The sequence below is a fragment of the Nyctibius grandis genome, chromosome 5, assembly GCF_013368605.1.
Source record: "Nyctibius grandis isolate bNycGra1 chromosome 5, bNycGra1.pri, whole genome shotgun sequence".
Taxonomy (NCBI): Eukaryota; Metazoa; Chordata; class Aves; order Nyctibiiformes; family Nyctibiidae; genus Nyctibius; species Nyctibius grandis.
Window position 1 is genome coordinate 63,570,951 of NC_090662.1, and position 24,379 is coordinate 63,595,329.

The window sequence follows — 24,379 nt, forward strand, 5'->3', positions numbered from 1 at the left end:
CTGTGCACTTCCAGGAAAGTAACAGCATAGCTTTTCCAGGCTGGAAGGCTCTCAAGAGACTCATCTGGATCAATGATTAATACCTCAAGTTCAGTATTATAGAACCACCCTATTCCCTGATGATTTATCTCCCCCCCCAACCCCTGGCTCCCTGCCCCAGTTCTGTGTTCTCCTTCCAGCTTTGCTGAACAGTTTACAATGTAGCATCATAAATACATGTCTTTGAGGAAAAAAAAAAACAGATCCTGCTGTTTTGCAGTCTCCAGGAGCAATAAAAGAGTGTCCTGGTTTTAACTTTCCAACCCGGAAGTCTCTCTCCCTTTTCCCTTTCCCTTTCCCTTTGGGGGGATAACAGAGGGCATCTGCCACAGGTTTAATAACTGGCCCAGCTTTAAACCATGACAAAGAGTGACAAATGGCCTTGAGCAAGCACTGTCCCACTGGCAAGAACAATAGCAGATTAACAAGCTCCAGTATATGGAGAGGAGGTAATACAACCCTGGTGGGAGAGGATTTCCTTCTATAACACTTCCCTCAGCATGGTTTATGCCTCTCCCTACTAAATGGTCACTAGAGATGCAAAGACAGAAATAAAAGTTTACTGCCAGAATCCTCAATTGCTCTATCCCCTGAATCTTTTTATTAAAGTCTCTCTTAACAACACAACCTATACAAAAAATAAGTAACTAGTATGGCACAGCCCTGTAAATCTATCCCAGTTCATCACTGAAACCACAACGGTTGGATCATTTGCTGATGCTGCATTTGAACACAGCAGGACTGTCCTCCAACAGACCACAGTAATACGATAGCGCTGTTGACTTGATACCCAGCAGTGACTCAGATCTCTTCATTTGCCTGAAGCTCCCAGTTGTCATCTTTCAAGGGACAAGCAAACAGAATGGCATCTCCACCCCCTTGCTCCAGCTTGCAAAAACAAAAGCAACAGGCACTCTCAGCTTAACTTGGTTATTCCTGTAGCTCCTGAAAAGCATCTTCAGTTCTATTCACAGAAGTGCTTTAATGAAAACACTGAGATGATTTGCTAAGTTAAAAGAGTGAAACTCTATACTGTGTTCTATAAATGCTCCAACAGTACACTTCAATCTACAGCTATGATGTTCACATACTAGATGTTGTGACTAGCAGATTCACAAATGCACCATATTTTCAGGTTATCACCTTTGATGCAGGGCTTCTATTCCCAAATCCCTACAATTTATCAAAGCAAGAGAAAGAGGGAATACAAGGGGTATATTCTCCATTTTATGAATGGGAAACTAAGGTATACCCAAGAGGTATTTAGGTACCTAAATATAACAGCTGGAATTAGGGGAAGTAAGAAGGCAACAGAAAAGTTGGTGAATAGAAGTTACATTTAAATCACAGGGCAGACATGCCCCACAGAACACCTTGGGATCTTTCTCACACAGCTGTGAAAACTGAGCACCTGTCAGAGCCTTCCTTTTGTCCTTCATGCTTTAATTTTCTTCACATGGAAGCTAGGAAACATTAATGTATTTGTGTTTCGATCCAGCCCAAGGAGCTGGGACACAGCTAAGACACCCACTCGTATCCACTACCTGGAAAATTAATTTACATTTTGCTGTTTAGATACCAACTGAGAAACATCTTGACTTTCTTGTAATATCTAGGTGTGGTATTTCAAGAGGAATGTCACTTATGTTCCCATGCCAGCAAAAGTCTTGTATAAAGAGCTAAGGCTCAGAAGAATAGCAGTCCTGCTCCAATAACTGCAGTGGTATTTTCTTCTCTTTCACTAATCACAAGTAGGTACATAAGACCTTACACCCTGCATATGACCCAGTTACTTTATCTGGTTGGCTTAAGTTTCATGAATAAGATAAAACAATAAATACAAAAGCCAAGGACATTAGTTCCTTATTTCCAAGTGACTGGTAGCAACCCTAACAGTGCTGGATACAGATGAAAAGTACAGGTAAGAAATGCACATCTTCAGGCACTTCATCTTTTGTGAATTCTCTTCTATGGAGTTTGCAAACAGCAGTGACACTCATACCTGGCTTAGGAGCCTGCAAATAAACAAAATAAGCAGCTAGTTTTCAAATACTTCCTCTGTTTTGTCTTCTAAATTTATACTGTTGGTCCCAAGATACTCACTTTATATTTCATATCCTGTTTTATGAATAAAGGGAGCTCCTCTTTAAGGACCTTGACAGTTCAGGACAAGTCAGGTTCCTTTATCTTTGGCTCACAATAGCTTTACTACAATGTGAAGGAACAATGAAGAAAGGGAAGGAGTATCTTCAGGTCACTTAGTGGTGTATCTGTAAAAAGGCTGAGTTCATTTCTTCAAAAACAAATGTTCAAATGACAAAATTCAGGATAAACAGAACCTGTGGCATCAGCCTGGCAGAAGTACGACGAGGTTGTCTTCATGGCAGAGAGGGCCCAACACCAGAGCAACATGGGACATGCCAGCAGAGCAAGGGACAGGATTGTCATCAAGGCACTGGTAATGTGAGTACCACTGGTGCCACAAAATTAACATATCTCACACACAGAGATATCACTGTTACCAGAAATAGCTTGAAAAAGTGAAAAGAGTCAGTTACAAATTATTTTATCAGTTAAAGCCGTATAATCTTATCTGAATATTATGTATGCATTTCTTAAGCACTCATCACAAGGACAAAATGGTGCAAGACCAATGCAGTGTAGATTTCCTTTTTATAGTCAGTGGAATATAAAGAATCACTAAGCTCTTGAGACCTGACTATACACTTAAGTGAAAACTCTGTTGGAACAAGGCAATTCAACCACTGCAGGTGAAATGTTAAAAATTAAGGCTAATCTTGGTAATTGAAGGGAAACCACTGTCCCCTGACTCTATAAATACATACTCTCAGATGTTTAATCATGGCAGGATTTGCACTGGTATGCCATTGCTGTGAAGTAGAAAAGGGAAGAAAGAAGAAATACAACTTTTGACAGCAAAATAAAGTATTATATTTTACTTCCACTGGAGTTAATGGCAAATGTCCTGACCCTACTGAAGTCAACTGATGTTATACAAAACAAGATGAATCACTTGAAATATCACCTGAAAAAACACATAAGTATTACTGATTAAATAGCTTGTATTTAATAGGAAATGCCACTCCATTTCCACTGTTGGAATTTCAAAAATTATCTTAGAAAATAGTATCAGCTGTCACAACAGTCATCAGTACCATTTACATTTACAGAAACACTGAGATAAATCCATCTTAAAAAAATATGTAAGAAATGAAAAATTCTACCGAAGTTTAGTCATTTCAGTCTTCCTTTAATTGACTTCCAGCATCAGTCTTCAGATCTCATCAGGAGACTTTAACAGTGGTCCTGTTAGTTGCTCATTAGTTAATAAGACAACACTTGAAAGGTGCTCATAACATGCTACAACACATTTCCTCTTGGCAAGAGATATTTTGATACTTAAGGAATGGAATTAAATGAAATTTACTGCAGTAAAGCGAGAATTCACTCTGCTTCTCCTGCTGTGATCCCATTTCCACTGCAACCAGGTCAACCTATTTAATTCCTTAACTAAGTTAGGTAGGAGGAAAGATTTATTTTTGCACCAGTTTTAGTTCAAACACAGTAAATGCAGCCACGTACTACAGCTCTTTATTTGTAAAGTCAAGGAGAAAGACAAAAGTTTTGCTGCTGGTTCTTTGTAAACTGCTCTGCTTCTGTTCAGACTTCCGAGTTGCACTGTAGCATGACTTTACTCAGTTGTTTGTAAAACTAATTGATTTGTGTTCTAATATTTCCATTGTAAAGAAAATCCCTTCCCTGTATTCTTTGTGTATTAAATGACAATACAAAATGCTTTTTACCTAATAAAACATTAAAGGAAAAAGGAAATGTCATCTTTGAAAATTTCTATGAACTCACGTCTACTGTAACAGTGGTAGCATCCTGTTCTGTGTGGAACATGGTAGATTTTTTTGTTAATAAAGATTATTAGCCAGGCAGATTTGAAACAACATCATTTTTCCTGGCAATTTAGTAAAACTCTTCAAATAAGACAGACAAGTATAGGGTTTGTATTTAAAGTGCTCTTTATCTGATGCAGCAAATATTTGGCCGGTAACCTTCTGGTCTCTAAGTAGCACTTCACAGATGATTAAGGGTGAGGGGGGGAAGCAGAACAAACTTCTAAGTTGTAGCTCTTCGTGAAACAGATTTTAGTGGCAGGTGGTACAATACCACCACAGCATAAAACAAACCCAGCCTTTGTGGTTGAAACATTAACATGCACACATGTTCTTGTCACAATCTGAAGAGAAGGCAGATGTTAGTGCCTGGGATTTGCAATCTCCTGCAGTTAGGAAGCAAGCTCAGGGACTAGAAAACTCACTGAAGGAAAAAGCAGTAATCAAATGAACGCACGGCGAATGTCCATGGGGCGGCCCCGGCTGGGTCTAGGTGGAAACCTGTCATTGGGACCAGCTCGTCCTGGAAGTGTAGGGTTTGCTCCAGGCAAGGAACCAATTGGGTCAAAATGTGGTCTGAATGGAGGAAACTGTCCTGGTGCCTCTCCTGGGCCAGGAATGAGTGAGTTAATTGGGTCTCCAACATATGGAAGTGTTGGTCTCTCATCATATTCTCCACCAATGATCATTGGGGGATAGATTGGGTTTGGTGGAAATGGGTTGGGAGGAAAAGGATTAGGATAGAATGGGTTGGGATGAAAGGGGATTGGATGAGGCGTAGGGGGTAGAAACATCATGTGCCTCCATCTCAGGGCCTCCTTCTTCTGTTTCAACTTTTTCTTGTATAGCTGCAGACAGAAACAAAGGCATTTTAAAGCTCTGGAAGTGCTTTGTGTTCCAGCTTCAGCAATTGCATTCAGTTCTGCAGCACTTCTTGGACAAGCACTCCTCACCAGTCTCAAAACCCAGAACAGCAAATCCCCTGCCTGCCAAAGACCAAGCACAGCATCTCTGGAAGACCCCTAACCCACAATCCAGGCATGTGTCATGTAACTTGTTGATGCTGCTTTCTCCTACTCAGACCAAATTCAACATGTGTACACAGAACACCACACTTTTAAACTCAAATTTAACTCAGAGTTACCATCTCCCAAAGTCTATATTTTATCCTCTAATTAGCCCATGGAGACTAATCTCAGATTATATAAAAAAGCCACCTACTTCTTTCCAGTCTGTGTCACGAGGCCTTGCAATAGGATCTACAGAGAGAAGCAGAAAATTATGAAGAGCAAACTATTTTATTTTTAAGTAGCATTCAGGCCACAGATGCCCACAGTTTTTTCAGAAGTTGCAGAAGAACCAAGAGATGAAAAAACACTTTTGGTCAATACATTTTTCATAAAGATAATGCATCTTGAAAAATATAAAGCTCCAGGACCATTCAATAGGTAATCTACTTGCACATCCATTCTATGTAAAGCATCATCTCCAAAAGTTACTAAGTAGAGAAATCCCAGAAACACTGTCCCCATCTTTGATTTCTGACAGTACTTCCCTTGATCACCTTATTTCTTCAATCTCTTGTGAGCAATTATAGCAGGAATATCTCTTCCCTCCACTTCCTACTATCTGCAATAGCTGTTACACCAAGGTAGCCAGAAAAACAGATGAAAACAAGGAAAGGTTGTACCACACAATGGGAAGAACTATGTGGTCCATCAGTAATGGCTCAGAAGATTGTCATTAGTTTTCATGGCAGAAAACTGTGCATCCACCTGAACTACACCTGACCAACTGTACTGGTAGCATCACAAATGACTGCATTTACTCACAGTGTTTAAAACACAGAAGAGATTGCCTGAGGAGCCTCTTATCAAACTCTGTCAGACCTAATCCCTCTGTTCACTAGAGAATGTAATTAGAAAAACATGTGTCTCAACATTACCTCGGAAATCTCGCAGATACATAAACCTCCACAGAAGCTGGTCATTTGAAGCTGTGTAAAGATCACGGCAAACAGCAGAAAGAGAGATGAGTGAACGGACATCCAGAAGTCTGAAAATCCGAAGCTTGAGCTCAAGAGGAAGGACCACTAACCCAAACACATCTGGCAAGTTCAGAGCTACAAAGGGGAGAAAATAGAAGCATTACCTAAGCGGTGCAGAGTTTACTCTATCTCTAAAGACTGTAAAAGAAAGGATGGACATTATAATCTTTCCCTTAAATCATTTCCCTTTGATGCCTGAGTTACACCACTTTTCTCGGAAAGTACTGTGATGTAACTTCTTATAAAACAGATCTCTTGCAACTCTTAAGTACATTTACAGAGTGCACAAAATAGGGCAAATGGCACTTTGTACTGACCACTATTGGCCACTGTAAGCCTAAGAAACATTCCACACACCTAACTATGTTTATAGGCTACAGAACAAAGGAATAGGTAAAGAAGAAAAGATCTGCCCGATTTCACGAGCTCACAAAAACCACATTAAATACAGAGCACATGCTTCATATAAAACCTTCCCACACCAAAGTCTAGAGGGAATTCCATTGAATAGTCTTCAGAATACAAAGCTGAGATCTTTTATGGCAATACCTATGCAGAGAAAGCCTGGCTTCCTACTGCTCCACAAACACCAGCTTGAGTTACTTCCTACCATCCTTTCCAAGCCCTCAATGACTGGTTACTGAGAAGATCATTCCTGGGGTTAGACTTCCAAATATGATGCTACATAATTTTTTCTGCTTTAACAAAGAAATGAATCAAAACTACAGAACTACTGCCACAAAACTATTGTGGTATGATTTTCTCATCACTAAGTGTGGAAAACAGCCACTCCAGTCTCTTAAGTGAGACTAGAGCAATCAAAAATTAAAACCAGGAAATTATCATTATATTAACATTTTCTGAGATATGAAGATTAATATAATTTCTTTAGAATGTATAAATTACTTTATGCTTACTCTTATTACACCCATCACTGAACAGCTTTCTAACATTCTTACTTCAAGACTTTAGATAGACCCCTTTCCTTCCATCCTCAAAAATAAAATACCATCTCTAACTGTAAACATTTTCTCTCACCTTGTCGAGCAGCAGCCAGAAGAGAGTAAACCAGCTGGTCTTTAAAGAGACGGGATAATTTCTGAAGGTCTTTGTAAACGCCTGCAACCTTTTCTATCAAAGAAGAGACATAAAAAGCTTAAGTTCAGGAGGTTATAATGCAAAAATTAAATAAGAGCAGAAGAATTATGGTTTTCTTATACAGCAGAACTGAAATCTGCTTGTAATCTTAATGGGAGCAGCTCTGCAGCTAGAGTGTAACAACATGCAATAAGTAGTCCATTGACAAACTCCTGACCAGTTCCATGTTCAAGCTAGGCTTTCCTTTGGCCTTAAAAAGCACCATTAAGAGAAATACTTAAGTTCTTCAGAAACAAACTGACTCTCAAGCTGCCAGAGCTTCCTTTGTCAGATTTCAATGCTCATGTGTAACATGCACCTAAGTTGAAAATGCTTGCAATATTCATTTTTCTGACAGGAATGTCTTTCCATGCTGTTCTCTGAAGAAATAGGAGCCAGAAGACTCTATCGTTACATCAGACACATTTCAGTGCTCAGTTATTCTTGTAAAGCCTTTTGACTAGGCTTGTACATCAGCAACTGGGGCTACCCAGGACACAGTGTAGGACACTGAGTCAGCCTCAACTGCCAGCAAAGCAGTTCATACATATTTCAGAGAACAAAAGGCTAGTCAGGTCTGTGCTCACAAGGATCCACACATCTATCTGCCCTTCTCTCCTTCTCTTCCCCCCACCTTAGTTTTCCCTCTAATTTTGGCATTCTGAAGAGAGCTATGTGGTCAGCACATGTTTTTGGACAAAAAGAATGTAACAATTACAGTGCCACAACAAGAGTGTAGTAGGTACCATCAGCCTCTGAAGTCCTGAACTGCCAGGCAGAAAGGGGGTATAATCCAGCATTGGTGCCCCAGAGATTCACACATATGCTTAGGACATCATAAATAACAGGCATATGGGCCAAAGGATGACTCGGACTTTGCAAAGTTCTTTCCTTACACAGTTATTCCAAACAATTCAAATTGTTTTAACAGCAAAACACGAGAAAATGGCTACACTCTCAATTCCTTTTACCACAAGCTACAACTCACCTAAATGGTAACCACATTTTTATTCTTTTTTTGCTATTCTTCACTTATTTGGTCCTCTACTGAAGTATGTCCTTACCCACTGTGGGACTTCCTTACTTTTCAGTGTACTACTATGAATATCATAGCTCAATCATACCTGGCTCCTGAAAGCAAACAAAGGATGCTGGCAGTAGCTGTATTCTCTTAACACCTTTAATTTCTTTGTTGATTTTTAATGTTGCTGCAAATACAAGAAAAAGAAGAAATTTCAAAATTTAAAACACACTGAGAAATGACAAAGATCATTCCATTACTGCCTTACCCTTCGGAGGTGTTTTACTTTCCTCCCTTACCAGATTCCCTCAAGGAAAATACCCAACTATAGCAAGCAGCTAGACAAATAAAAATTTCAGAACAATAAAATGGAACTTAAAATAGCAGAGAATAAACAAAGATCTTGGTGACAGAAACCAAGCACTGCCTTCAATAATTCTATCATGTGGAAAGAGGTGCAACACAGCTAGAAGAGGTACACAGCAAGCCATTATTATAACCCAGTCATTAAAGAAATATTAACTAGAGAAAGACTCATCAAGCTTACTACATGAACACTATATGCATGGTAGTTGTAACACTGTCCTAAATGTAACCTTAACCTCACTTGGTCAAAACATTTGATCTGAATATGTACACTTTCTGAGAAAACACATATGCTTATACAAATTGGCATAATCAGTTATAAGTTTTGCAAATAAACATTAAAAATTTTAATCAAAGGTATCTTGAAATTAGAATCAAGTCCTGACTTAATATTGGTTCTGCAAAAATGTGTAATTGCTCAAATGCTAAATAAAATATGAAAAAAAAAAAACACCAAAGAGACAAAGAGAAAAACTCCAAAAAAACAAGCGATATGGAAGTTGCTTCAAAAAATGAGACTTCCCTAAATTTTCTGGACTGAATAGCTTAAACTAAATATAATTTTTGAGACCACAGTTAAACTGTTGAGTGTGTTACAAAAAGATTATAAAAAAATAAACAAGTTCCAGACTATGTATAAGTCTTGCAAAGAACATGAGACAAGACAAAATATTGGAGCTGGAGCAAATCTACCTCTTAATGTCTGGCAATGTATACCAAAGTTCCTATGAAATGAGACAAGAAACAGATTTCTACAACATCGCAATGAAAAGGCCAGCTGAATCCCCTAAGGATTGATCTGTTATGATTACAGGGAGAGAAACAGTTAACACAGAGACAGGAAATGCCAAGAATATTCAGCATCAGCAAGTGGCATCTCTTGCACCTCAGCAACCTAGATAATCAAGGTGCAGTTCTAAACAGAGTGCACAAAAGAGTGCACAAAACATTTAAGTCTTCTCTTGCTAAATACTGGTGATATTTAGCAATGTGCATCCAGGATAAAACCTGACTAACTTACCATTAATAGCAACAAGATCTCCCAAAGGCACACAAGTCAAACCAGCAGAACCTTCTTCGCAAAGGGGATGTGTGTACTGCAGCTTATAAACACCATTCCCTCTCCATTTCTCTGGCATAGACACTGCCTTGGCTTCTGTCCCCTAAAAACACAAAGAGATAACACACTGCCATGCATTAGCAATGTACCAAGACTGAGGGGTGAAAAAAAGAGGATTAAAAGTTAGGAAATGCCATAATGATGCTTGCAATTCAACTCTTAGTTTAATCCCAAAGCATGTTATGATACAGAATATAACTGCATTATTAATACACTATTTTTCCCAAGACTAACAGCAAATCTAAGGTGAAGTTTAGTGATTTTTTGTCCTGTCCCAGTTCCTGACAGGAAAGGTTGTTCAGTGAGCACTCACACCTATTTCTTTTAGATGGGTACTTCATTCTGTCACCCATTCCAGCACTTTGACAGCTCTTGCATGTACATTAATTTGCTGCATGAAAAACATGTTATTGCATCTTTTCTGTGAACTTACGATGTCTGACAGGGCTTGAAGAATCATAGCTTGAAAATCATTGGAAAATCTGAGTGGACTAACAATTTTTCCTTTCAATTTCAGCAAGAAAAGGCTCAGATGGAATCCCAGAGGGGGATACAACACAACCACAAGTACAAGTAGACTCTCTCTCTTTCTTCTTAAATGTGCACAGCAATCATCTTCGCTACTTCCAGGCCTACTCATTGACATAAATAAACTTTCTTCCCAGTGGCAAATGTATTCTTCAGATAGTATTTCAAGCTATGGGAATGCAATTAACTTAGCAGATTTATTAAACTGGTATTGGTCAGCCGGACACCTAAATAAACTGGCCCCCCACACGTGCTTAGTTAGCCTCACCATGAGCAAAAACATGAGAATTTAAACACCTTCCCTGAGAGCAAGTCTGGTTTTGCATGTTCAGCCACATGTCAGTAAACATACAATGCAAATCTGTTTAAGTTAATATGGAATTGGAGACAACATTCTTGCAGACCTAGACCTTGTTGACCACCATTTGAACAGGATACCATTGAGATGATACTGATGCTTAAGGCAGCGCTTCAAAGTGCTACTATCTAAGCACATCTATACAAGCTCAACAGTATAAAGCAGAAACAGGAGGTTATCAGCTGGGTCCCAGTGAGGCTGAGGACCGAAAGAAACATGAGTACAGGCCTCTTCCCTCACACCTAAAAGCTGCTCTAGTCTTTAGCCTTAAGGCTTACTGGTCAGGGAAATTAGAACAGCTGATACTACAGCAGCCCATACTGCTGACTGACATATACAAAGGCAGAAGGAGATCTTCAGATGCACCTTATATCACACATTCCCATGATATTCCACAGCTTTCTCACATTGACCAAGAAATTTCCTGACTGGTTGTGCACCTACCTGAGGTACGTAGCCTGTCTCCATCATGAGAAGATGTACTAGAACGATCAAGGCATCAGTGGCACTAGTACACTCAGCAGAAAGGTACAGCATCTCTAAGGAATGTGGTATTTCACCATCAGCAGCTTCACTGCACAGCATGGGCTCGGAGGGATAGGAACCCATACCTTCTTCCAGGTCAACATCTTCTGGGACTAATTCAGAAGGAAATTCTAGGCTGGATCCTGCCTTCAAGGGATAGCAAAACATACCTTCATTCAGAAAATTACACCTCAACATACACCAGTATTATTCATCTGCTTACTCCAGTCCTCACAGGCACCAAGTCTATGCTGCTGATTTCCCTGCAAGTTTTACAGACTCGCTTCATCACCATTTTCTAGCATCCCAGCTAGAGACTGGGATTATACACAGAGCCTCTGTATTTTTTGATATTTGTAACACAAGTCCTTCATAAAAGGTCTGTTATTTTATTGAATATACTATTTGAATACAAAGTGATAATAATATTATTAAACCTTCATCAGAATTTTCACAACATACACAGGAATAATTTACTCACCGAGTATTACCATTTATTTAAATTTAGCCAACATACATGGCAAGTAACCAAAATGATAACTCAGACTGCTTGGCAACAAAATAGGCCTAAATAGCTGGGGGAAAAAAAAAAAAAAAAAAAAAAAATCAATGGCGTGTATCTGCTGACACTTGAGGAGAACTGTGGTTTTATTGTGGCTTCCTTTGTTCTATCAAAATCACACTATATTATTACATTAACTGATAAAACTACCCATGGACACATAAAAAAAAAAAGTAGTGAGCAGATTTACCTAAGGGAAGGGTCAGGAAAGGGAAAAAAAAAAAAACACAAACATTATAAAGGAGCTGTAAGTACTTCTGCCCCACATCCATGCCCAATGGCACAAGACATCCTTATGTTTCTATGAGGCTGGCATGGCCATCCACCCATGGAACTTCCCTTCTCTCATTAACAGCAACGCACACAGCCCCAGTTAAACACACATCTTTGGACTTCTACAGCTCTTCTGTAAGCTCTTTGTTGCTTAGAAATTTTCCTGCCATCTTTCACCACAATTTTGGAGGAAGATGCGAGAATCTTTCATCTTGCCTTCAAATATTAAATAAATATGATACAGATACTTCTGCACAGCTTACTGTTGTCTGACTGACAGACATAAGGAGCTTGCATGCCCACAGCACCATGTAAGGATTATTGCTCCTGACAAGAACCAATGGGACAACAGTCCAACCACATTTTCTCTCATGACTTACAATTCTTTTTATCCTAAATCTTCATTTTCATACGTTAAAATAGTATTTTTAAAAGACCACTTATCCATATTCCTCATATAAAGGTTGTATTAAGGAATATTTTTTATTTGACATTAGTTCCAAAACAAAAAAACTACTTTCTTCGAAAGAATGTTGGAAGACAATTTCTTCCCAGCTTCTCAAGCTCCTGCCTAAAAAGGACAGGATCATATAATGAGATAGACCATGGCACTAGGCTGTACCTGCCGAGTCTCCTCTAGGGAGACTCCATTCACCACAGGACCCAGCAGCTGCTGGGAGCTGTTCTCTGCTTAACTATTGCATGTACTGTCACACAGAAAACAAACCACTGAGTAATAGGTAAAAAATGTGCCTATTAGCTGCATGAAGCATATGGGGTCATACAGATGTACATCTATGAAGCATGAGGCAGGAGCTATCTCAGCAACACAACCTCCATGCACAAGACAGACAGGTCTCACTCTATGGCAAGCCATCTGAATCACAGGGAACTGTTACAACCTATTAGAAAGGAATCATGCACTCATCTTGTGAGTGGTGTTTCTGACAGGCAGCGCCAACTGCATCTGTTCAGTACCTAGAATCAGTTTCCTCAAGAAGACAGCACTGAGGCAGGGAAGAAACACACTCCTAACTCCCTTATGGAAAGTGCATGTTCCAGCAAAAACATTCAATCCTGTACAAATGTCAGACCTGAAACATCTCTGGATCTCTGAACTAGCTTCAGTGTCACAGCTAATATACAATGACTACTGAGACAAATTTCCATCCAAATAACTGGCTATATCTCAGACAAGTATAAGGAGCCAAATATTTTGAAGAAATTCTCTACTATATAGTACAGCAACCGACAGAACCTTCTTTTTTGCCCTGTGTTGTACAGGGCAATTCTCATGTACTTACCCTCTCGTCACTCTTTTGAACTTCCACCTGAGCTTTCTGGTTGTCAGATTGCTCATTCTGCCCTTCTTCTCTTGGACTGTTGGCCTGACCTTTGTTGGGGATCAAGGTGGATGGCTCATGACCATTCTGAAGTGGGGGAGGAGTAGCAGGAAGAGGAGGTAGGTTGGGTTGTCCATCTGCTTCTTCCAGTAATAAGCATATCAAATCACCAGAAACAATCCCATATGAAGCTAAGGTCTTCTGATCTTCTGTGAGAGCATCTTTTCTGTTCAATGTTATTGAAAATTCGGTATCAGAACTGCAAAACAAAAAAAGAAAAAAGGAAACATGGTTGGCTGCACCTGGGTAACTGCACACAGACGTATAATTAGAAATGCATACTGGCATACTACAATAGTACTATGTTGTGGGTTTTAATCCATTAAAATTGGCTATATATTAAAGGAAGAGTGAGAAAAAAAAAATACGGTGTCAAATTATTTTCCCCATGTTTGTCTCCAGGTATGTTTTAAGTAGCCATAGCTGCCTGGTAGGTATAACTTCATTTACAGTAATTGCTCATAAAACAGTTATGAAGGAAAGCAAACAAGTGCCCTCCAAATTAGAAGACATCACACCTAGCAAAACAAGCTTTAAATAAACTACTGGCTGAGATTATTTAAAAACATGATAGTTTGCAGACTCAACCATCTTGCTTTCTGATTAAGCAAGACATTCATTTCAAAATGTCAGCAGCTGGCCTACAGCATGCTAGCTGCAAACGAGGGTAATAAGAAAAGATGCTTTGGGGCAAGCATTTACAAAAAAAAAAAAAACGAAAAGAAATGCAACTGGTTAGCACAGAAGCAGCTATCCAGTATCAGCTATAAAACACACCCACTGTGGCAAGAGAAGCAGTAACTTCAGATTTCTGCCCATGCTGCTGAGCAGCACAGTGCGGTGCTATCAAACACGCGTTTCACCAGTGAAACATTAGTACGTTGTACCCAATTAAAGGTTTGTGAATACAAGCCCTTGAGCAACCACCAGAAAACGAGCCCCTGCTATAGGCATCTCTTAAATTGATTCCGCAGACTTTGCTCTCCTACAAAGGCTGCCAGCAGTTCTTCATAGATACAATGGTTATGAAATTCAAACTCAGAGATTCTTCAAGAAACCCGCAAAACTCTTAAGACTGACACCCTACAACAATTTTTGTAACGTAAAGGCCTCGTGGAAATTTAAGCCAGCCCTGACGGAGCTGCAGCCCGGATCTCACAGCTGAGCGTTTCCCAAAGCAACTTTTACTTTCCTCTTCTGCAGTGAGCGGCCGGGAAGCAAAACTCGCCAGCGGCTGCCGTGACCAGCCGCTCCAGCCCGGGAAGGAGCCCAGCACCGGGCCCTGCCCGGCCTGGCACCAGCTCTGGCAACGCTCCCTCCTGACCCGGGTAAAACCTCCAGGCCGGCCACATTTCAGCCCCCCGCCATGTGTGACGCCGCTGCCGGCACACGGGCCTACCTCCCGCCGGGCCTTCGCACCGCGGGCCTCGCACCGCGGGCCTCGCACCGCGGGCCTCGCACCGCGGGCCTCGCACCGCAGCCGGCGGCGCAGCTGCCGCCGCCGGCCGCTCTGCCCCCTTCTCTCGGTGCGCCCCGTCGACCCGCCAGCACCCGCCGCCCCTTCCCTCCCTCCCCCGCCCGCGGCAGCCCCGGCACCGCCACCGCCCGCCCCGCAGGGGGCAGCAGCAGCAGGGCCGCCGCAGGTGGTGGTGGAGGAAATGGGCCGGGCCGGGCCGCCCCGCCCATCCCCCCCGCACCGCATGGTACGGCCCCGCCGGCCCAAGCCGGCACGCGCGCAGCCGCACCCCCACCGCCCGCCCGCCCGCCCGCCTCCCCCTCCCCGCGATGGTTCGCTCCGCACGCTACCTGTACCCCCAGGCGGGCAGCAGGGCCCGGCGCAGCTGCGCGCGCAGCTCCCCCAGCGTTGGCTCCGCCCCCGGCACCTCCACCGGCGCCGTTCGCTTCTGCACCCGCACGCGAAGCTTCATGGTGGCGGGTCTCCGCGCCCGCCTCGCGCCCCGAGCGAGCCACGCCGAGTGGCGGTGACGGTGATGGTGGCGCCGGGGAGCGGGCGCAAGGGCTGCCGGGGCGTGTCGGTGTTTTGGTTGGCGCGGCACCGCCTCAGCCCGCCCGGCCCCGCCCCCGCGGCCCGGGGCGTTGCCCCAGCGCACCGCCTGCCGCGCGCCCGATCGGTGCGTCGGCGTGCCACGCCGTGGTCTGCGTGGCAGCCCTGCCCGAGCGCGATCGATGATTGGGCGTTCGGGTTGGACTCGCGCGTGCGGCGGGAGGAGTCACCGTCCCTGTCGCCCGGGCTGTCGCGGCCGTTGCGCATGTTCGCCTCCGTTATTGCGGTTGCTTTGCCGCCGCTGTTCAGTAGTGGCTTATCCTGCTCAGCGGTTCATCCCCGCCGGGCCTGGAAGGGGATAAGCCACTGACGGGAGCGATTTCTGTACACTGGCTGCCTGCCGCCCTGTGGGGTGGTTTGGTTGGGCCGCTGTTCTCTCTTCCCTCCTCAGTGTAATACCGGCTTCGATGTTCTTCTGAAAACAAAACCCTTGAGGAGCGCGTGTTGCTGTCTGGGTGTTAAACTCTATTTGTGAAGTTAGTGGAAACATGCTAGGAGAAGGGCTGAAGGAGGATGCTGCTCCCAAGAGCATTTAGTTTTGGAAAGGAACATGGCTTTTTTTAAGGCAGACTACTGAATCATTGTCTTGGAGGTAATGTTTTAACACCTACAGCCAAATCTCACCAAAAATACAAAAGTCATAAACCACTTTGCTGTCTTTAGTTCCCTTTCATCTATCATACTTGCAAAAAGGTTCCTCCCCACACCTCAGATCTCAACAAGTATACTCGACTTCATCTAGAAATACACACTTTGTAGTGTAATGTTGATGGGGGGAAAAATATAAAAGGCACAGTTCAAGTTTTTACTTTGTTTAATGAATTACGTTAAATTTCAGAGAACAGTGAATTCAGGGATAACTTTTAAACAATCCTTATTCTCAGATTATCTTGCTTTTCCTTCTAACAATATGATTTACTTGCCTCACATTTCTCCACACAAGGAATAATATAAGAAATATGAGATGCAGGAAAATTGGGGTGCTTTCTAGGAATATGCTACTAAAATAACAGTAGGTAAGGTGAACTTGAAAGACCTAGCTTGCACAGCTACCACCAAGTACAACTGCTTACTATGGCACTATTCAAGTTGCTTAAACCTGTATTTATAGGAACAGCCCTCTCTGTGCCCTTTCAGCACTTACAGGGCCAGTCAAAAAAAGGAGACTGAAACTTCAAAAATTCTGTTCTGGGCTGCAGATGAAATCTCTGTTATGTCATCTGAACATGGCCCTCCAACCCAGGCAAATGTGGTTGCTAAATTTCACTTCACTTTAGAGTTTGCTGTCAAATACTTTTCAAACTGAAGGGCAACCATCATCTGTTTTCAACATGTCAATAAATTCTTCAGTGGAAAAGAGAGGCTTGTATTGATGAAGGCCATGAAAGGCAAAGAGACTACTGAAGTGGAATACTGTTACCGGAAAATAGTAACCAAGAAAACTCTCCAAACCAAATGATAGTTTAGAAAGCCAACATTGGTTTATTGCAGCGCTGGGTGCATGGGGGATCTCTCCTCCTAGCATGCACATCTAAGAACAAAAGCTTGCCCCTTATATACAATTCCAAGGGAAAAACCCACCCAATTAAAAAAACAACTTATACATAACACATTATGTAATGCATTACGTAATGTCTTTACACATGCGTACTAAATTGGGGAAGGGGTCTTTGGTGGTCTCTGGAGGTCGCTGGTGGTCCCAATCCCCCTTAAATCGTGCTTGTGCGCAAGCGTGGTTGAGGCCTTCTTGTTTACAAGTACATGTGTTCCCGAGAAGAAGATATCGTTTTGGACTTATCTCTCCTCTGACACAAGAGTTTATGAATCAAATTAATTTAGACATCACAAAGTTGTTCTTTACAGTTTTGTTTTGTCTTTTGGCCTTATATAATTAGCAGAGACCTTTGTTTATCTAAGCGTAAGTGTAAACAGCATGAATCTTTGTTTACTAGAACCTTGTTATCAATCCCATAAACAAACTTTATCTACAAAACATGTAGATACTTCAGAACCTATTATTATTATTCTATATTATTCTTAGCTAAAAGGAAGATTATTGACAGGAAAGTTTGTTCTGTACAAAGGTAACACAGAGCAAGCCTTTAGAGCCTACTCTGAGGCCTACTCTTGCTAAACTGTTGCTAACTTGAACCGTCTGGTAACAGCTGGCAACAGCGGCAGCGGCAGCAGCGGCAGCGGCAGCAGCGACTGAGGAGAGTGGGGGCGAGATTGGGCTGTAGCGGCGGTTTCCGTGCTCTGCCCCCCCCCCGCCCCCGGAGCAGCAGCCCCGAGACCCGGAAGTTCCCGGCAACGAATCAGGAGAGGAGCGGGCGTAGCCGGAGGCACCGCGGGAGATTTAAACGCGGTGAAACCATAACAAACAGTCAGCTGGCGGCAGCGGCGGCAGCGGCAGCGACTGAGGTGAGTGGGGGCGAGATCGGGCTGTAGCAGCAGTTTCCGTGCTCTGGCCCCGCCCCCCCGAGCAGCAGCCCCGAGACCCGGAAGTTCCCGGCAACGAATCAGAAGAGGAGGGGGTGTAGCACCACCCCCTGTGATTGGGTGATAAAGAGCCTCCGGGAGGACAGGGACTAGTCCCTGCCCAGAGGGGAGAGGGGGAGTCAACAGTGACTGGGTGTGTCCCAGGGTGGGAGAGGCCACAGCCGTTTGCAGCTCTTTGGGCAGGGCGCTGACTCCCTCCCAGTGCACAAGGAGAGGAAGGCGCCAAGGAGCTGTGAATCTTCTGCTGTCAGCTGGCAGCAGCGGTGGCAGCGATAGCGACTGAGGTGAGTGTGGGCGAGGGTGAGATTGGGCTGTACCGGGCGGGTTCCGTACTCAGGGCCACCTGAGCAGCAGCCCCTGAGTCCCGTCCCAGGAGAGGAGGGGGCGTAGCCGGAGGCACCGTGGGAGATTTGAAGAGCCCCTGGGGAGCGCGAGCAACCCGGAGCGCGCAAACAGGGCGTGGCAGTTTGTGCAGCAGTTCACACAGGCAGGGCGAGCGGAGTAGGCGTGCAGGCAGGTATGGTTTCCACTCGGCAGGGCCCTAAGTCCCTTGCAGGTGCCAGAAAAGACATGGCAACCCAAACGGACCTGCCACGGAAGCATGCGGAGGTGCAGGTGGCAGGCTGCAGGGAGTGCCAGAGCCTGGCCCTGGCACTCGAGGGTAATGGAGACCTCACCTGTGTGAGGTGCGAACAGGTCGACGACCTGATCTCCTTGGTGGCCCAGCTCAAGCAGGAGGTGGAAAGGTTAAGGAGTACAAGAGCATCCCAGGAAGAGGATGGCGGGCAGTGCTGTTCCCTGCCTGTCCTGGGGAAAACGGACGGGCCTAATGCTCCCCGGGTAGTGGAGGATCCTCTTCCTCCTCCACAATGAGCAGGAGGAGACCTAGGGGATGGGGGGAAATGGAGGCAGGTCCCTGCTCGGGGTGGCAGGCAAATCCCATCACGACCTTCCTCCCCCTCCCCACGTCCCCCTGCAGAATAGGTATGAGGTGCTGGAGCCTGAGCGTCTTCCTGAGTGTCAGGAAGACACGAATCTAGGTGAAAGACCCTCTACGGGACTACGTGAACAGAAGCAACCGAGTAAGAGGGTTGCAACCAGCTCCAAAAAGGAGAAAAGAAAAGTAATTGTTATAGGCGACTCCCTGCTAAGGGGAACGGAGGGCCCCATATGCAGGCCAGACCCGACTCACAGGGAAGTCTGCTGCCTCCCAGGGGCACGGGTAAGGGATGTTGCCAGGAGGATTCCTCAACTGGTGAGGCCCTCTGACTACTACCCACTATTAGTATTCCAGGTGGGTAGGGATGAGATTGAAGAGAGAAGTCCCAGGGCAATCAAAAGGGACTTCAGGGCCGTGGGGCATTTGGTAAAGGGGGTAGGTGCGCAGGTGATATTCTCTTCAATTCCTTCGGTGTTTGGTGAAAATAGGGAAAAGACTGTGAAAGTACAACAGATTAATATGTGGCTAAGAGACTGGTGCCGTAGGTGGGATTTTGGGTTCGTTGACCACGGGACGGCTTTCATGACACCGGGCCTGCTTATGCCGGATGGGGAACAGCTGAATCAGAAGGGGAAAAGGGTTATGGCCCAGAAGTTGGCAGGGCTGATCAAGAGGTCTTTAAACTAGGTTCGATGGGGGAGGGGGATAAGACCAGGGCAGCCACAAATGAACCTAGGGGTGACAGGGCTGCGTTGGGGGCAAGGCTGCTCGCCCAGCTGAAGTGCGATTACACCAATGCACGCAGTATGGGCAACAAACAGGAAGAGCTAGAAGCCACTGTACAGCAGGAAGGTTATGATGTGGTTGCCATCACAGAAACGTGGTGGGATGACTCTCATGACTGGAGTGCTGCTATGGATGGCTATAGGCTCTTTAAAAGGGACAGGCGGAGCAGGAGAGGCAGTGGGGTAGCGCTGTATGTTAGGGAGTGCTTGGACTGTGTCGAAATTGAGGAAGATGATGAGGATGACAAGGTTGAATGTTTATGGGTGAAGATCAGGGGGAAGGTCGGCAGGGCGGACATTACGGTGGGAGTCTGTTATAGACCACCCAACCAGGATGAGCAGGTGGACGAGGCGTTTTACAAGCGGCTGTCAGAAGCCGCCCGGTTGCCGGCCCTTGTACTTGTGGGCGACTTCACCTTGCCGGATGTCTGCTGGAAATACAACATGGCAGAGAGGAAGCAATCTAGGAGATTCCTCGAATGTGTGGAGGACAACTTCCTCATGCAAGTGGTAAATGAGCCCACTAGAGGAGGGGCCCTGCTTGACCTGTTGTTTGTGAACAGAGAAGGACTAGTGGGAGATGTGAGGGTCGGTGGCCGTCTTGGGAGTAGCGACCACAAAATGTTAGAGTTCTCGATAGTGGGGGAAGTAAGGAGGGGCAAGAGCAGAACTTCTGCCTTAGATTTCCGGCGGGCTGACTTTAGCCTGTTTAAGAGGTTGGTGGACCGAGTCCCTTGGCAATCGGTCCTGAAGGGCAAAGGAGTCCAGGAAGGCTGGACATGCTTCAAAAGGGAATTGCTAAATATTCAGGAGCAGGCTGTCCCAGTCTGTAGGAAGACAAGCTGTCGGGGAAAAAGACCGGCCGGGTTAAACAGGGAACTTAGACTAGAACTTAAGGAAAAAAAGAGAGCCTACTTGCTCTGGAAGAAGGGTCGGGTAACTTGGGAAGTCTACAGGGACGTGGCCAGGTCGTGTAGGGAGAAGATTAGAAGGGCCAAAGCTCAATTAGAGCTTGATTTGGCTGCTACAGTCAAAGATAACAAAAAAAGCTTTTACAAATACATCAGCAGCAAAAGGAGGGTCAAGGAGAGCCTCCACCACTTGCTGAATGAGGAGGGTAGTGTAGTGTCAGGGGATGAGGAAAAGGCAGAAGTGCTCAATGCCTTCTTTTCCTCAGTCTTTAATGACAAGACCGGTTGTCCTCAGGAGACTTGGCTCCCAGAGCCTGAAGTTAGGGACGGGGGGCTGTGTGAACCTCCCGTAATCCAGGAGGAGACGGTTAGTGACCTGCTGTGCCAGTTGGACACCCACAAGGCTATGGGCCCAGATGGGATTCACCCCAGAGTAATGAAGGAACTGACAAACGAACTTGCCAAACCACTCTCTATTATCTACCGGCAGTCCTGGTTAACTGGAGAAGTTCCAGCTGACTGGAAATTGGCAAATGTAACGCCCATCTACAAGAAGGGTCGGAAGGACGATCCAGGGAACTATAGACCTGTCAGCCTGACCTCGGTGCCAGGCAAGGTGATGGAACAGATAATCCTGAGTGCCATTACACGGCACATGCAGGACAATGGGGGCATCGGGGCCAGCCAACATGGATTCATGAAAGGCAGGTCCTGCTCGACCAACCTGGTCTCCTTCTATGACCAAGTGACCCGCTTAGCAGATGAGGGCAGGGCTGTGGATGTAGTCTATCTAGACTTCAGTAAGGCATTCGACACTGTCTCCCACAGCATCCTCCTAGACAAACTGGCTGCCCGGGACTTGGATGTGTGGACTCTTCAATGGGTTAAAAACTGGCTGGATGGCCGAGCCCAGAGAGTGCTGGTGAATGGGGCAAAGTCCAACTGGCATCCGGTCACTAGCGGTGTTCCCCAGGGCTCAGTTCTGGGGCCAGTGCTGTTCAATATCTTTATAGATGATCTAGACGTAGGGATTGAGTGCACCCTCAGCAAATTTGCAGATGACACCAAGCTGGGTGGCAGTATCGATCTGCTGGAGGGTAGGAAGGCCCTACAGAGGGATCTGGACAGGTTAGATAGATGGGCCGAGACCAACGGCATGAGGTTCAACAAGAACAAGTGCCAGGTCTTACACTTTGGCCACAACAACCCCATGCAGCTCTACAGGCTGGGGGAAGAGTGGTTAGAAAGCGGCCCGGCGGAAAGAGACCTGGGGGTGCTGATCGACAGCCGGCTAAACATGAGCCAGCAGTGTGCCCAGGTGGCCAAGAAGGCCAATGGCATCCTGGCCTCTATTAGGAACAGTGTAGCCAGCCAGTCTAGGGAAGTGATCGTCCCTCTGTACTCGGCACTGGTGAGGCCGCACCTTGAATATTGTGTCCAGTTCTGGGCCCCGCACTTCAAGAAAGATGTTGAGGTGTTGGAGCGAGTCCAGAGGAGGGCGACCTAGCTGGTGAAGGGTCTGGAGGGTCTGACCTACGAGGAACAGCTGGGGGAGCTGGGGTTGTTTAGCCTGGAGAAGAGGAGGCTCAGAGGTGACCTTATTGCAGTCTACAACTACCTGAAGGGAGGTTGTAGTGAAGTGGGAGTCGGCCTCTTCTCCCAGGCAACTAGTGATAGGACAAGAGGACACAGCCTCAAGCTTCGCCAGGGGAGGTTCAGGTTGGACATTAGGAAGAATTTCTTTACAGAAAGGGTTATTAGACATTGGAATGGGCTGCCCAGGGAGGTGGTGGAGTCACCATCTCTGGATGTGTTTAAGAAAAGACTGGACATGGCACTTAGTGCCATGGTCTAGTTGACAGGGTGGTGTCAGGGCAACGGTTGGACTCGATCCCTGAGGTCTCTTCCAACCTGGTTGATTCTGTGTGATTCTGTGATTCTGTATCAATACCACTCACTGAACAATGGAAGAGCTGATGCTCATTACAATGAGCTTGGTGTTACATGCCTGGCCTTCAACTGCGAGCATTAAAATAAGTGATTCCCTGAGAAGCTTGCTGTGCCCTTTGCCACTGCCCCAGTTGAAGTGCTTATGCAGTTGTCATCAAATGGGGCCACCTACTGGACAAATCCAGATGTGTAGGTTGCTGCAGCAGTGAGGGATGAGAGTGGAAGGAAGTGGCAAAGGCAGGGAGAAAGAAGACAGAAAGGGATCAAGAGCACCCTGCCTGTCAGAAACTCTGCTTTCATCTCTCTTGAAGAGGGCTGAATCCAAAACAATTCATGCTGCTGCCTCAACATCATGATCATTTTCCATTGGCCGTGGACCTTCTGCTCTGTTTTGTCCTTCAGTGTTGTCCTTGTCCTGCCACCTCTGTGTTCCCACTGGCTCCAGGGCTGCTTGGTGTGCGCTCTTTAGGAAGGATGGAGGAGGCTTCCCTGGCAGGAGAAATGTTTATGGGTACAGTTGGGATGTTTCCAGCAGAAGCACCATTTCAGTAGCTTGCACAAACTAAAGTAGTTGTGTGAAATAAAATGGTTCAGTTTCTCAGGAGCTGGCTGTAGTCATTAGGTAACCAGCTACGCCAGTTACAAGTGAGTATTTCAGCTGCTAATTTTTTGTTTGAATATTATGAGTCATGGAACAATGTATGGTTTAAACATGTTTTCCACACAGCAGTAAGTATTAAACAGGAAAAACTCATAAGAAAAACTCATGATGAAAGGCTAAAACATTTTCCACAGCTTTCAAGTTTGCCTATGCAAATTTCAAATGACCCAAAAACACCATCCTTTTTTTCCCTCACACATCTTTCTAAAAGGGCTGTTATTTTATGAGTAATATTTTTTTTCTTCATCATTTTCATTTTATCTCAGTCTGCAGGCAGGAGACTTCCAATGGCCAAGTATGAAGTTGCCCTCAGGCTGGGAAAGGCACTATGTCAAAATAGTACAGGAAACCTGTGTGCTTAGAACCTTGAAGAAACGGTTTTATACAGAAAAATTTTGACTTTCAGAAATGGTGATTTTTTTTTTTAGTCTAATTCATTAGAAGAATATATACAAGATGGTGACAAAAGAAAGCTCTTTATCAGCATTAAGTAGCTCCAGATGGTTGTTAAAGACAATGTGGTTTCTCAACTCAAAATACATTATTGAGGATTTTTCTCCCCCACATGGTCAGTGTAAAACACAAGCAATAGAACCCGTTCCACCAAAGAAATAAAACCCTATTGATAGCCCTAGTGGTTCCTCTTGAGAGATTTGAAACTTAATATAGCTGTAGTCCTGTTGACCTGCAGTCAACTTCCCATGGCAGAGGAGAACTATAAGAAGTAAAGGTCTCTTTGGTTCAGTTACATACCTCATGGAATTTTTTTTTTTTCCTGAAAGCCGAGTGTAGTTGTAAAGCTGTGAGCCAGTGGACCTTTTCCATTGTTTTTCTTTCTGTATTTGCTACTACAAAGAGTTTATTTTATAATACATATAAATAAATAGATATGTGTATATATTAACCCTTATGATACTGATATTTTGAATGACTGGGATCACACTGAAAGATGTGAGAGACGGTGGAATGAGAAGGAGAAGGGTATGAAGGCTGGAGTGTCATCAGGAGATCTGTGAAAGTCTGAAGTACCATTTTAAGTGTGCCAGTGGAGGAGGAGGTTCAAATCAAAGTCAATGGAAAGACCCTCCTAACTTCTTGAAGCTTGATAGTGGTCAACTTTACTCCTAAAAGGTATTTTGAAACCCTTTATGCTTTAAAGCATAAGCCCGAGTGCTCTATAGCTAAGACATTTAGTGGAGTTCTGCTTTACACTGCCTCAAGTTGGCTGTCTACAGACGACCCTTGAGCAGCATCTGAAGTTTGCTC

At 44.6% G+C, this 24,379-nt stretch overlaps 2 protein-coding genes across 2 annotated transcripts in view; one reads left to right on the top strand and one right to left on the bottom strand.

The window, feature by feature from the left end:
* Positions 1–2,967: 2,967 nt before the first annotated feature.
* On the bottom strand, positions 2,968–15,347 carry FBXO7 (F-box protein 7). Its single transcript, XM_068401011.1, has 9 exons — positions 15,109–15,347; positions 13,204–13,501; positions 10,984–11,211; positions 9,555–9,696; positions 8,271–8,354; positions 7,048–7,140; positions 5,908–6,084; positions 5,184–5,221; positions 2,968–4,810 (listed from the first exon to the last, which is right to left on the bottom strand). Exons 1-9 carry the CDS (start codon positions 15,228–15,230, stop codon positions 4,406–4,408), a joined length of 1,587 nt encoding a protein of 528 aa, XP_068257112.1. The 5' UTR covers positions 15,231–15,347; the 3' UTR covers positions 2,968–4,405.
* LOC137664032 (bactericidal permeability-increasing protein-like) overlaps positions 15,294–24,379 on the top strand; it is a 32,939-nt gene continuing 23,853 nt past the window's right edge. The window contains exon 1 of the mRNA XM_068401755.1: positions 15,294–15,615. Coding sequence (XP_068257856.1) covers positions 15,294–15,615 — 322 coding nt within the window. The remainder of the gene's footprint in view (positions 15,616–24,379) is intronic.

Coding starts and splice junctions, on each gene's coding strand:
- FBXO7 (XM_068401011.1), bottom strand. CDS start 15,230: ATGAAGCTTCGCGTGCGGGTGCAGAAGCGAACGGCGCCGGTGGAGGTG. Junction 7,141..8,270: donor TGTTTGCTTTCAGGAGCCAG/GTATGATTGAGC, acceptor CTTCTTTGATAG/AAAAGGTTGCAGGCGTTTAC. Junction 6,085..7,047: donor TCTGGCTGCTGCTCGACAAG/GTGAGAGAAAAT, acceptor TCCCCTTTGTAG/CTCTGAACTTGCCAGATGTG.